The sequence below is a fragment of the Panthera uncia genome, chromosome C2, assembly GCF_023721935.1.
Source record: "Panthera uncia isolate 11264 chromosome C2, Puncia_PCG_1.0, whole genome shotgun sequence".
Lineage (NCBI taxonomy): Eukaryota > Metazoa > Chordata > Mammalia > Carnivora > Felidae > Panthera > Panthera uncia.
This window is the reverse complement of record NC_064810.1, coordinates 71865397-71880816: the sequence shown is the minus strand read 5'-3', so window position 1 is coordinate 71880816 and position 15420 is coordinate 71865397. Positions and strand designations below refer to the sequence as shown.

Genomic DNA, 15420 nt, shown 5'->3' with positions numbered 1-15420 from the left:
AGGGGGGGAGAGAGAGAGAGAGAGAGAGAGAGAGAGAGAGAGAATGAATCTTAAGCAGACTCCACACTCAGCATGGAGGGCTCAATCCCAAGACCCTGGGATCATGACCTGAGCCAAAATCAAGAGTCAAACACTCAACTGACTGAGCCACCCTGGCGCCCTTATGGTTACTTTCTCATTACAGCATACAGTTAAGTAATTACAACACAGACCACATGGCCCACAAGACCTAACATAGTCACTACCTGGCCCTTCACAAAAAAAGGTTGCCTACCCCTAATATATCCACATGGTAGAATTCTATTTCGCCACAAAAGTCATCGTTAAATAAAAAATATTTAATGACACCTGATGACTTTAGTGTTACTATTGAGAAAAGAAAGTTACAAAACATATGTAGCAATGATTCTTATTTTGTTTAAAAAAAATTAAAAGCCATTTTGGGGGCACCTGGGTGGCTCAGCCAGTTGAGCATCCGACTTCAGGTCAGGTCATGGTCTCACAGTTCGTGAGTTCAAGCCCCGCATCAGGTTCTGTGTTAACAGCTCAGAGCCTGGAATCTGCTTCAGATTCTGTATATCTCTCTCTCTCCCACTCCCCTGCTCATGCTCTGCCTCTCTCTGTCTCTCAAAAATAAGTAAATGTTGGGGTGCCTGGGTGGCTCAGTCGGTTAAGCGGCCAACTTCAGCTCAGGTCATGATCTCACGGTCCGTGAGTTTGAGCCCTGCGTCAGGCTCTGTGCTGACAGCTCAGAGCCTGGAGCCTGTTTTGGATTCTGTGTCTCCCTCTCTCTGCCCCTCCCCCGTTCATGCTCTGTCTCTCTCTGTCTCAAAAATATATAAACATTAAAAAAAAATTAAAAAAAAATAAGTAAATGTTTAAAAAAAATTTTTTTTAATTAAAAGCCATTTTAGAATACACATTCACATACATACATGCACACAGAAAGAGAGGAAAAAAGATACAGAGATATGCCAAGATAATAACAGTGGTTCTCCCTTGGTAGTAAGATTTATAAGGATTTTAATTCTTTTCTTCATACATTTCAGTTTTCAATTTTCTACAATTAACATACATTACTCTCAGTCTGGAAAAGGAAGTGGAAGTAAAGAGCAAGTACAATGTACTTACCTGTAAGCACTATCATAAATATAGAATTTAGGAAAAAGCTTGGTGGGGACAAGGATCAAAGCAATTTAAGTATACCCTTTCAGGGGAAAAGAAAAATAAAACACTTCAGTGAACAAAGAGAGGAAAAATTATTTCTAAGATTCTCGAAATATGAAAAAGTTCAATGCCATACCACTACCACCCCCTGCCCACTTCCTTGATAACTTTAAGACCAAAAATGGTCACATAAAAAAAAAAAAAATCACTTTCTCTATGGGTATAGTGGCTCAGGGAAAAAAAATTATTCTCAAATTTCATCCCATTTATTTTCCAACTGCACTCCAAAGAACAAACCAAAAGGCTGATACATCATCAATAATCCTAAGGAAAAATTCTCTAAATGATACTATTTATGCATGCCCTGAATCTGAAATATTTAAACATCTACACTAAGGAGCTCGCAGTGTGTTAATAGAGGAGATACACATAAATAACTATAACGTGAAGGAGACAAAAAAGTGGTTAAGTGGCACATGAGAAATACAAAAAGATCTGTAAAGATTAATTATGAACCTGGAATAAATACATTTACATATATATACACACAAACATATGATGCTGCTTAAATGCTTACATATGTGCATTCAGATCATACCAAAATATTTAAAATGTCATTTCAATAAATATCTTACTGATTTTAGGATTTCTGATCTTCGTTTTGATTGAAGGACATTAATCTGAGGGAAAATACAGTTGGTTAATCACCCAGTTTTTACTTTAAAAACTAATCTACAGTGCAATATTGTAAAATTTGCTTATTCTGAAGTTTAATACTTTTCCAGAAAAGTAAATAAAAACAAAGTTCAAGGTTTTTACCCTTTGACCTGCGTTTTGCAAAAACAGTTAAGACAAACATACCAATGAAACTGTCATCCATTGCAGTTCAAAGAAAAACTGGTCATGCTTAAGTCATAAATACTGTAATGATAAAACTGTCACTTTGATAGACCTTTGAATTGCTCAGAATTCCATCTTTTCCCCGTCCTCCTCATCTAACTGTCCATCCCGACCCTTCAACGTGTATCTGTAATACAAATCCTCACTACTTTTACCACCACTACCAACATCATCCTATCTTTTCTAGACTGTTGCAATGGCCTATGAACTAGTCTCTCTATACTTGACTCTTTACAATCCATTCTCCACACAGCAAGCAGAGTGATCTTTTCAAAATATAAATAAGATTATGCTATGTCCAACTTAAAACCTTCCAACTTCCTTCTATCACCTAAGTGGCCCTTTGTGATGACTGCCTCTCTAACCTAGCTTTCTACTACTTTCCCCTTTCTGTGCTCCAACTACAATCCAAAACTACTTCCATCTCAACACCTTCAAACTAGCTGTTGTGTCTTCATGTCATGTTCTTCTGCCCAGACACAAGGATACCTCTTACTAATCAGGCCCCAGCTTAAATACTATCTCCTCAAAAACGTCCAAGGTAGGCCCTATATACTAGAGTTGGTATACTCTCTAGTATATCAACCTATTTATTTTCTTCACAGCATTCGTAACTACCTTATATTTTCTTATTTACCTATGTCTTACTCCCAGCTGCATTCCCCAAGTAGTACGTAGTGAGGACTCAATAAATATTTGTTAAATAAATTAATGGACCTTAAATATTTTAAGTAGACTAAACTTACTAAAAGACCAGTAAATTATGAAAGTTACCTTTGTAGTATCTCTCCCAACTCTAGAAAATTCTTAACAAGTATTTTATTTTTATCTGTTACATATCAGCTTAATGAAATTAAATGTTTATACAAAAAAAGAATCATTCATTTTTTGCTATTATTGTCAAAAGATTTACAGAATATCTTCCTTTTTAATATGTTCTTCTGCCTGTTGTCTTACAAGATAATTTTAAAGCACTGATCGCAAAACAAAACCACACCAAGAAAAATCCAAATAACTACACTTAACTAACCACTAATTTCCTTTGTATGTGTTTCAAGGCCCATTCAGTTTTGAGAACTAAAATATTAACTTTCAAATGCTCTAAATAAAAGCAGGGGCTGCAGATAACCTATTATTCAAACTTTGAAAAATACCAAACAAAAGTGCCTCTCTTCTATGTATTTTTTTCTGTTTGGCAACAAAAAACAGCATTTACTTGAAAAAAAAGTAAAATCACGTATTTAAGGAAGCTAAAGCATGACAAACTTTATAAATTTGGATATTTATTACTTACTATGCCCTAAAATCGCCACTTAGGCCATATAATGAAATGACACAACAGTTCTCATAAGAAAAATCAAATAATGCAATAGCTATAGAGGAAGCAGGGGTCCTAATGTCAAACTATTTGGATGAACACCACAGAAAATGGAAAATTTATTTTCCAACCACTGGACTAGAGGGAAGGAACACAACCTAGGAATAAAAGACACAGAAATAAATAATTACAATAAATGCAAGTAAGTGCTCTAACAGCAATGTGCATGACAATATTATGGCAGCACAGTGGAAGCAGAGGCAAGAATGATTCATTTTGCCTGGAGAGGTTTGAGTAACTGACCACAGAACAGAGAATAAACTAGTAATGGAGCAGGTAAAAGCAATGCAAGCAAGACCAGTCTTATGAGAACATCTTAATAGTCTAGATAAGAAATAATAAAGTGCTACAGCAAGGGTCAGAAAGAACAGACTTAAGAGATTCACAGAACTTTATAAGGCAGTTTTGGCTGTTAGGTATAGCAGCTGAGAATGAGAATATCTGGTGTAACAACTCTCCACAGGAACTTCTAGGATTGAGCAAAAGGGTGTCGCCATTCAAGTTAAGTAAGGGCAAAAAGACGCCATCTGGAAGAAGACAGTTTTCAGTTGTGAATACAAAAAGAAAGAGGGGCGTCGGAGAAAAATAAATTTTGTCATCTGTACTTAGTGGTAATTCAAGCAAAGAGCATGAGATTATCAGGAAAATCAAAAGGTCAGAAAAGAACAGAACCAAAGATGTAAACCTGAAAAAGAGGTTGAAAAGGTAGGCAAAGGAGAGAAGCTCAACATGGAAACTGAAAAGCAACAGAAGTTGGGAAGATGACCTAAAGTTATTTGAAATAAATTAAGACAAAAGTGTATTTCAAGAAAGAGTGTGGTCTACCATTTCAGTGAAACGCGAGAGGCAAGTTGGTTAAAAATTAAATTCTATCTAATGAGTAAGACCTTAGCGTAAGCCATTTCAGTGGAATCGGATAGGAAGACAGTATTCGTATTACTGCAGAAGTGGGGTGAATGTGAGGTAGGTAATGGGAAATAGGAAATTACAGACCATGCCATTCTAGAGACTTTCATTAATAAACGAATTCACTTCATTTTTTAAAATGTAACTTCCCACTTACTGAATAGAAAATTTTTAAAAATCTTAGTCTTTTTCTACTGTTTTGCAGTTATCTAAGGAGGGTTTTTTTAATGTTTTATTTTTGAAAGAGTGTAAGTGCAAGGGGGGGAAGAGGAGGGGTAGAGAGAAAGAGGGACAGATGATCTAAAGCGGGCTCCGTGCTGACATCAGAAAGCTGAATGTAAGGCTTGAAGCCACGAATGGAGACATCATGACCTGAGCTGAAGTCGGACACTCAACTGACCGGGCCACCTAGGCACCCCATCTAAGTAGTTTTTAAGCACTAATTTGTATATGGTTACTTATGTATTTTTTTTAAAGAAATGCCCTGTGATCACTATTAAGTCAACAATCTCTGAGGACTCTATTGCTGTTTTGTAAAAGGAGATTTAGAAAAACTAATCCCCTAAGCTTTAGAGCTTTCAACTCATGATACATAGGAAAATATCAAGTACATGTGAAACAATGTATATGTGCCTTCACTTTTCATATCTCTTGAATCCCTTTGGAGACCTATCAAATCCAAATAGATTTCAATTATACATAGGACCAGAAGATCACCAGGCAACTTACCAAACACTGATCTCTAGTTTTAAAAAACACCACATTTTTGGGGCGCCTGGGTGGCTCAGTCGGTTGAGCATCTGACTTCGGCTCGGGTCATGATCTCACAGCTCGTGAGTCCGAGCCCCGCATAGGGCTTTGTGCTGACAGCTCGGAGCCTGGAACCTGTTTCAGATTCTGTCTCCCTCTCTCTCTTTTCCCCTAACCCACTCACATTCTGTCTCTGTCTCTCTCAAAAATAAATAACCATTAAAAAAAAATTTTAAACACCATATTTTTTCTCATATTTACATTATGGTAAATATGAGAACAGTGTTTCTAGAAATATTTTTCATTTGGCAACATAGTAAGCCTTAGTACTTCTAGGAATCTACTCTAAAGAAACAATCAGAAATGTGGCAAAAGATTTATATACAAAGATGTTATTATTATTTATAATTATTGAAAGCTACATTTTCACTATTTCCAGTAAAAACTGGCAACACTATATCTGATAATCAGATACTAACTAAATTGACACAGTAATTCCACAGAATAAAACATAGCAATTAAAAATGCTTTTTAGAACATTTAAAAATGAGAGAAGTATCATGTTAAGTGAAAAGGTGAAGAAATCCAAACCAAAGGTGTACACATGTACACACATAAATATATGCACAGAGATATACAGACAAGTGAAAAGTTTTCACAAAAGATCATGGTTTGATTTTAAACTCAAAGAAACATTATTAATTGTCCTTTCAATGCCATCATTCAAAAGTAAGGACGTGTTTAGTAAGCATTTTTTGAAAACACATAATAAATATACCTGAAGTACATAGTCGAGGGCTATATGTCGAAAACATTTTCTTGTTGCTGTCAAAATGTTTGTGGCTTCCTCAACTTCGTGCTGTTTGTTTCTTTGTACTTGAGCATTTTTTACTAATGCATTTTCTTTTTCTTCACTGACTTTTTCAAATTGCTTCTTGGCATCTTTGAATTTTCTAAGGTCTCTAAAAAATAAAAATAGTGAAATTTTCATAAATCCAATTATGGGTGGTCTACAAACCACACTTTAAGAAATATCATTCATTTCTTGTTGAGGGAAATTACTGAATCAAGGGCATGAATATATTCTTAAAACACACACTGATACAATCCTTTGTAAAACAACTGTGTACCCGTAAAGAGTAACAGTTTCCATTCAGTATTCCAAAAATCCAAAACCCTTGATTAATGATCTTAGATAAATACATGATATCCCTTCATTTTTTTCTACCAGAGAACTAGGCAAAATGACTTGAAGACAAACAATTTAAAAATGATAATAAAGTGTATGTGAAAAAGGCTTTAAACTCTTTGTTAAGAAGCCATAAATTTTCATGTATACATTCTATAAGGACATTCTGAACATTAGTCTATTATTTGCAAAGAATCTGCAAGACGTCACTAATGAAACAATAAATTCCAACCTACTAAATGGCAGTGCACTATGTTCATGAGATCTGCCACTATCTACAGCTTATAACATCTGCCATTTATCCTGAATACTATATCGTAACCAATGTTATCTGTAATTTTATATATTCTTGGTCAGGAATTAAAAGAGAAAAACTGATTAATGTGGGAAAGGAAAATGTTCCTATCTAGAAAATTTGGATGTCTTTTATTTCTAGTTTCATTTTATTTCACATATAGAATGGGACGAATGTGACATAAAAGGCTCACATATGGCAAAACAACATGCACTTTCCTGACTCATTTTCATATATTCCATTATCTTCTCTCCAAAGAAAATACCATATTGAGACAAAGGAAAACTTAGTCTTAACTATAATAACTAATAGCATTTCAATCACTTTTGGGGTCTGCTTTGATTTTGAAAGGCCATTAAATTATTTCTTTTATTTTTTAATCTATAACAATCCTAGTTATGTATCCTGAATATAAATTTCATAATATAAATGATTCACTGAAAGGCATAAAGTCTGATTCCTTTACAGAGTAGCTCAGGAAAAAAATGCAATATATATTTCACAAAGCAAAAAAGCAAACAAAAACTCCAAAATTTTCAATAAATCATGGTCCATAAAATTCCTCTCAAAAGATACCAACTCCCAGATGTGATCATTCACTGGTTACTTTTCTTTTCACTGTAATTGACTTACTCTTTAACAAAGTTCTGAAGCTGTGCTTTAATTGATCTCTGAGTTTGGTCAAATAGGATCTAAAAGATAAAATGTAACATTAAACAATTAGAAAAGTAAACAAAAAAATAATTTTCACGTAGATTGGTAAGTAATACATCTTTCCACTATTACTCCAATTCTAATAACACCTATATTTCTTATTGAAGACCAACTAAAAAAGTAAGGATTTAAAAAAGAAACTGAAACCGATTTTTAAGCCAGTTTCATCTAAAAAATAAAATTATTTTTATTTACAGAGAAAATCACATCTGCATTAACATTTAAATACAATGTTCAAATAATAGAGTGATTTATTTCCTTGATTTTAATTCAAGCTTTGACAAATAACCTAAAAAGTAATATGAAGTCTACTTCATTTACTACAGGAATTTCTTACTTTAACATATCAAAACATACTAAGTAAAAACAACTCCAGAACTGCTTCATATCATCTTAGTTAGAGGTCATTCAACAGGGAAAATGTAGGGATTTCAATGTTTTACATTCTTAATTCAAGTAAACATTATATGGCCCTTTGGGTTCAATGATTGCTAAGATTAGAGACAAGAATAAAATTTTACTCCTCGTGACAATATTTTGCCCCATTTAAATGATACCACATATTAAACTCTAGTAGCTCCATGTGTGGGCAATTTCACTGGGCTTGTCATGGAAACTCCAAATACTTCTATAATTAACAGATACATTTCATTCAATAATTAACAGATACACTTCATTCAGAGTTGGAAACAGATGTCAGATGAACAGACACAAAAATCAATATTCAAAACAAAAAGAAAATCCTGTGTTCTCCTACTTATTAAAAACAATACCAATTTCACTCTCTCTGAAATCTTGCTACTAGCAAAGTCTCATGTTCTTGCCTAAATACCAAACACCACACACACACACACACCTGGATTGAGTACTAAAGGTTTAAAAATCTGACAATTTACTTCCAGAGAGAAAAAATTATTTTCTGTACTATGTTAAACTATTAAACCCAAATTAAGCAGAAGAAAGGAAATAATAAAGGTAAGACTGGAAGTCAGCTACATAGAAAACAGAAACTCAACAGCCAAAACTCAATGAAACCAAAAGCTAGTTCTTTCAGAAGATCTATAAAGTTGATAAATCTCCCATCAAAGTGATCAAGAAAAATTTTTAAAACACAAATTTCCAATGTCAAGAAGGACAAAGATGACATTACCACAGATTCTACAGCTATTAAAAAAGGATAATCAGGAGAATTGGGGAACAATTTTAGGCCTATAAATTCAATAGAGATGGGCTAATTCTTTGAAAAACAAAACTACCAAAGTTCACTCAATAAGAAATCAATAACCTAAACAGAAACAAAGAAATAGAATCTATAGTTAAAAGCCTCCCATAGCCTATAAAGTTAAAGCTATATTTACATAAAACCTAGCAATCCCATTCCTAGGTATTTGCCCAAGAAAAAAGAAAACTTAGAGTTACACCAAAACCTGTATGCAAATGTTTATAGCAGTGCAATTCCTAAGTGCCTCAAACTAGAAGCAATCTAAATGTCCTTGAAGAAGTAAGCTATGGTACATCACACAATAGAATACTACTCAGCAATAAAAAAAGAGCAACTATTAATACATACAACAACATAGATGAATTTCAATAGATTTTGCTAAGTAAAATAAGTCATATTCAAAAGGCTACAAGCTATATGATTTGATTTACAGGACACCCAGGAAAAGATATGACTATAGGGATGGAGAACAAATCAGTAATTACTAGTGGTAAGGGGTAGGAGGAAGGGTACTACAAAGGCATAACATAAGGCTATTTTTAGGGTTACTGGAACAGTCATGCATATAGATTGTGGTATGGAGATCCAACTGTATGCATGTGTCAAAATTCATAAAGCTAACTATATTAGTTAGTATCCTTCCAGAACTAGAACAAATGATCCTATTGTATGGAACCACAAAAGACCCCAAAGAGCCAAAGTAATCTTGCAAAACAAAAACAAAAACAAAAACAAACAAAAAACAGAACAAAATTGGAGGCATCATACTATACTACAAAGCTATAGTACTCAAAACAGTATGGTACTAGCATGGAAACAGACACCTAGATCATGGAACAGAATAAAGAGCCCAGAAATAACTTCACACTTATATAGTCAATTAATCTACGACAAAGGAGGCAAGAACATACAATGGGGAAAATACAGTCTCTTTAATACATGATTGGGAAAACTGGACAGCTACATGCAAAAGAATGAAACTGGACCACTTTCTTGCACCATACACAAAAATAAACTCAAAACAGATTAAAGACCTAAATGTGAGACCTGAAACCTTATGCATCCTAAAAGAATACATAGGCAGTAAATTCTTGGACATTGGCTTTAGTATTTTTCCTAATCTATCTCCCCAGGCAAAGGAAACAAAAGAAAAATAAACAATTGGGACTACATCAAACTAAAAAGGTTTTGCACGGTGAAAGAAACCATCAATAAAATAAAAAGGCAATATACTGAATGGGAGAAGATACTTGCAAATGATATAGTTGATAAAGGGTTAATACCCCAAATATATAAAGAACTCATACACCAAACAATCTGATTTAAAAATTGGCAGAGGACTTGGGTAGACTTTTTTCCAAAGAAAACATACAAATGGCCAAGAGACACATGAAAAGATGCTCAACATCATTTATCATCAGGGAAATGCAAATCAAAACTACAATGAGATATCACCTCACACAACTCAGAATGGCTAGTATCAAAAAGACAAAAAAGAGTAAGTGTTAGTGAGGATGTGGAGACAAGAGAATCCTCAATATCCCTCATGACCACATATGTAAAAATTCTTAATATGTAATAATGATATACAATAAAAACACATAAAAAGAACAATATACCATGACAATTGGGATTTATTCTGGGAATGCAAGATGGATTTAACATTAAAAAGTCAATGAATATAATTTACCATGATAACAAACTAAAACAGAAAAACTGTATGAGCATCTCAATAGAGACCAAAAAGCATTTGACAAAATTCAACACCCATTCCTGATAAAAACTCTCAGGAATCCAGGAATAAAAGGGAACTTCCTCAAACTAATAAAGAGCACATACAAAAAATGTACAGCTAACATATTCAGTGGTGAAAGGCTTCTTAATGGCAACACTCAAGAACAAGGCAAGAATATCTGCTCTCATCACTTCTATTCAACATTCTACTAGAGACCCTAGCAAGGCAATCAAGCAAGAAAAATGAAAAAAGGGGGACATATTAGAACGGAAGAATACAAAGCTATCTTTATCTACAGATGATATGATTGAGATAATACTATGGAATTTACATAAAAGTCTACCAGAACTAACAAGCATATTTAGCAAGGCCACAGGAACAAAGTCAAAATACAAAAATCAGTGATATTTCTATATACCAGCAACAACTTAGAAAGTGAACTTTTAAAAAGCCTGGGTGGGTGGCTCAGTCGGTTAAGTGTCCAACTTTGGCTCAGGTCATGATCTTGTGGTTTGAGCTGAGCCCCACGCTGGGCTCCCTGCTGTCAGCACAGAGCCCGCTTCAGATCCTCTGTCCCCCTCTCTCTGCCTCTCCCCTGCGTACACTCTGTCTTTCAAAAATAAACACTGGAAAAAAATATATCATTTACAGTAGCATCAAAAAATAGGAAATGCTGGGGTACCCAGGTGGCCCAGTCAGTTAAAAATCGGACTCTTGATCTCAGCTCAGGTCATGATCTCATGGTTTGTGGGTTCAAGCCCCACATCAGGCTCTGCACTCTCCCTCTCTCTCTGCCTCTACCCCACTCGTGCTCACTCTCTCTCTCTCTCAAAATAAACAAATTAAAAAAAAATTTAATAGGAAATGCTTAGGGATACATACGTAAGACTTGTACAGTGAAAACTACAAAACATTACCAAGAGAAATTAAGGAAAACTTAAGTAAATAGAGAGATATACTGTGTTCTTGGATTCAAAGACTGATTATTAGTAAGATGTCCATTCTCACCAAATGGATCCATACATTCAATACAATCCCACTCCAAATCCCAGTAAGGCTTTCTGTAGAAGCTAAAAATTTGATTCTAAAACTTATATGAAAATGTAAAAGACCTAGAATAGCCAATTTTGAAAAAAAGGAATAAAGCTGGAATACCTATACTACCTGATTTCAAGACTTACTATGAAAGCTACAGTAATTAAGGCTATTGTGGTATTAGAATAAAGACAGGCAAAAAGATCAATGAAATAAGACAGAGCCCAAAACTGACCCACACATTTTTTTAGACAAAAAGTACCAACGGTGCAGTACCAAGTGGTGGTATAGTGGTGAACACAGCTGCCTTCAAAAAGGTGCCAATAGGGAAAAACCATTTTGAGCAAATGGTGTTACAACAAACAACTGAAGAGCCATAGCCTGGAAAAAAAAAAAAAGGAACTTTGACCCTTACCATGCAAACATATAGAAAAAGTAACTCAGAGTGGATCACAAATCTAAACATAAACTAGGCAAACATTTCTTGGTAGAATACAAAAAGAAAACATAAAATAAAAAAGTCAATAAACTGATTTAATCAAAATTAAAAGCTATAGCTTTTCAGAAGATACTATCATAAAAATGGAAAAGACAAGCCAAGGCCTCAGAGAAAGTATCTGCAAAACATTTATCTGGCAAAAGACATTTCTGCAATACAGAAAGAACTCTTATAACTAAGTAATAATAAGATAAGCAATCCAAAAAAGTTTAATGGGCAAAAGAGCTGACATTTCGCCAAAGAAGATACATTGACAGAAAAACACACAAAAACACACTGAGCATCATTAACTATTAAGAAAATGCAAATTAGGGGCACCTGGGTGGATCAGTCAGTTGGGCCTCCAACTCTTGATTCTGGCTCAAGTCATGATCTCACAGTTTGTTAGATCAAGCCCCACATTGTGCTCTGTGCTAAGAGCACAGAGCCTGCTTGGGATTCTCTCTCTGCCCTTCCCTTGCTCACACGCACTCTCTCAAAATAAGTAAACTAAAAAAAAAAAAAAAAAAAACCCCCCTATCTTGGAATTGGATCTCTCTCAAAATAAATAAACTTAAAAAAAAAAAAAAAAACAGAAAATGCAAATTAAAACCATGATGAATTTAAAAAGAGTGGCCATACCAAGTGTTGTTGATCATGTGAAGCATCTAGAACCCTTGTACATGGCTGCTGTAAAGTGATACAGTCAACTTTGGAAAATAATTTCTAAATTTTGGGAGGTTTTCTTTAATTTCTTTGAAGTTAAATATTTTTAGAAATTTAAAGGTTATGGGTACTCTGTACTGTAACTATTCTGTAAGTCTAAGAGTATCTGAAAATAAAGATTTTTAAAAATTTTTAGAAATTTAATATATGAATATTAACATTATTATTATTATAAACAGTAAGTTCTTTTTTCTTTCCTTTATTTTCTTTGCAATATTTTATAGTCTTCACTATACACACAGTTTTGTAAAAAGTTAAATATAATCCTACCTTATGTATGAACTAGCCACTCCTGGCTATTCACACAAGAGAAATAAATGCATATATGTATACAAACTTTTACATATATTTTTGTAAGCAACTTTATTTGTAATAGCCAAAGCCCAGAAACAACTCAAATGTTCATTGTGGTGGCTTTAAAATATGTCCACAAATTCTTTGACACTCCTCCCTTCAAAAATGGAGCCTGATCACCTTGAGAGCAGGCTGGTCATAGCGACTTACTTCTAACAAATGGTAATATGGAGGACGTGGCAATGTATGCCTTCTAAGACTAAGTCATGAAAAGCAATGTAGCTTTTTCTTTGTCCTTGCTCTTGTGCTCTTGGATCCCCTGTTTGGGGAGTAACCAGATTCCATGTACTAAGGACACTCAAGCAGCCGAGGGACAAGGCTCCCTGGCGAGGAACTGAGGCCTGGATCCAACAGCCACACACACTTCCTATCTCGGAATTGGATCCTCCAGCCCCAGTAAAGCTTTCAACCAACTGTGCCCCAGCCAATATCTTAATAGCAATCTCATACAAGACTCTGAGCCAGAGCCACTCAGCTAAGTCTAAAGTCTAAAAACTCCTGGCCCAGAAACCAGACAATGTTTATTGTTTTAAGCCACTATATTTTGGGGTAATCCACTCTATGGTAATAGATAACTAATACATCCATCAACAGGTGAATGGATAAACAAATTATGATATATCCATACAATGCAATACTATTAAGCAATAAAAAAGGAATGAATTATTGTTTTTCTTTTTTTAATATTTATTTTTTTGGGGGAGAGCATAAGTAGGGGAGGGGCAGAGAGAGGGACAGAGGATTCAAAGTGGGGCTCAAACTCACAAACTGCGAGATCATGACCTGAGCCGAAGTCAGATGCTCAACTGACTGAGCCACCCAGATGCCCCTGGAAAGAATTATTGTTAAACACAACACAATTGAGTCTCAAAATAATTACACTGATTCAATTTACATGTAAGTATAGAAAATTGAAACTAACCAATAATGACAGAAAGCAGATCTGTGAATGTCTAGAAATAAGAAGGCAGCAAATAGAATTACAAAGTAGCAAAGGAAAACTTTTGGGGTGTAACTGTTATGTTCATTAAATTAATTAAGGTGACAGTTTTATTCAGGTTTACATACGTCAACGCTCACCAAATTGTATGCTTTGATATGCTGTTTATACCAATTATCCCTCAGTAACGTTTAAAAATAAGTATATTCCAGAGAGAAGAACACAATGTTTTCCTGTGTAGTGTTTCATTGTTTTAAAACTATACAAACATTACGTAGTATCTACATCCTCCAAGATAAAACATTACCTAAACTAAATTTTATATACGTTTGACTAGAATAGGAAGCACTTTAGGAAATTGCCAATAATCGAGGCTACCCATTTTCAACACTTCGATTACAGTGAAAATTATATTGTTAATGCAAAAGCAACTGAGTAAAAAGCTGTCTCCTACTTGCCAATCTCAAGCCATCCAGCCACAGAACAGCTCGCTAACACTTTTCTGTGGTGAACTGCTGCACAGAACTGCCTCATTTAGTCTCATTTCCTAAGTCACTAATCTATACTCTGCTTGAGAGAGAATTCACACCATTTCTTTTCATATGCTGCAAGTAAAAAGCTATAGAAGACTTGAAAGAAACAGGGACTAAAGTAAAAGTAGCCTTGTCAGGACCAATCTCAAGTAGCATTGGTACCTAGAAGCCAGGTACCAAATGAAGTCTGCAAGACTCTTTCCTTAAGTTTGATTTGATTTCCCCATTTTCCTTGTGTTGCGTTCTACTATCTTCACTAGTTGAGGATTCTGATCCAGATCTTATCCAAAGTGTCCAGTGACCACCCAAAAACTTTACCTAGGTTTTAGACGAAAAAAAAATTGTTTTACCCTTGGAATTAAGTATAGCTCAGGTCTTCTGTTTCTACACCAGAAAACGTGAAATGGTATAATAAAACCACAATGACAGACTCGGGGGTGGGGGTGGGGGGGAGGTACCAACACAAAAGCTAAGATTCAGTTCCATTTCTAAAATTAGCAGTATTATTCCTACCAACATATACATAACAAATAATCAACAATATGTCATTTGGCCTATGCGTGTCCTAATTACAAAAGGATCTGGGGCGCCTGGGTGGCGCAGTCGGTTGAGCGTCCGACTTCAGCCAGGTCACGATCTCGCGGTCCGTGAGTTCGAGCCCCGCGTCAGGCTCTGGGCTGATGGCTCGGAGCCTGGAGCCTGTCTCCGATTCTGTGTCTCCCTCTCTCTCTGCCCCTCCCCCGTTCATGCTCTGTCTCTCTCTGTCCCAAAAATAAATAAAAAACGTTGAAAAAAAAATTAAAAAAAAAAAAAGGATCTGACTTAAGTGCACAGATAATGGTTGTTTTAAACCAATGGCTTACACTCAGGTTATCCCCCATTCATGTCTGGACACAGTTAAAGCAACACTATCTCAGCTGTTTTCAGAAAACGATGAAAACTGAGATGCAGTTTACGTATGGCAAACAGTACTCTACAAAGTTTAGTACAAGATAGGCTACACATCCACAGTTGGCACTGAAGATTTTCCAGTTCTTACCATTTAGGCCCCATTGGCTCAAAGCATAAATTTCGTAGTTTAAAGTCTTTGTCGCCCAT

General features: G+C 35.1%; 1 protein-coding gene across 4 annotated transcripts in view; it reads right to left on the bottom strand.

Moving 5' to 3' along the window:
* Nucleotides 1-15420, bottom strand: part of ACAP2 (ArfGAP with coiled-coil, ankyrin repeat and PH domains 2) — a 151975-nt gene that overhangs the window by 52673 nt on the left and 83882 nt on the right. For all 4 annotated transcript variants that reach the window (XR_007457289.1, XM_049628374.1, XM_049628373.1 and 1 more), the window contains 3 exons: nucleotides 7219-7277; nucleotides 5880-6063; nucleotides 1803-1847 (listed from right to left, as the gene is read on the bottom strand). Coding sequence is in view for 3 of the 4 variants with exons in the window: in XM_049628374.1 (XP_049484331.1) it covers nucleotides 1803-1847; nucleotides 5880-6063; nucleotides 7219-7277 (288 nt within the window). In the remaining variant the exon portion in view is untranslated. The remainder of the gene's footprint in view (nucleotides 1-1802; nucleotides 1848-5879; nucleotides 6064-7218; nucleotides 7278-15420) is intronic.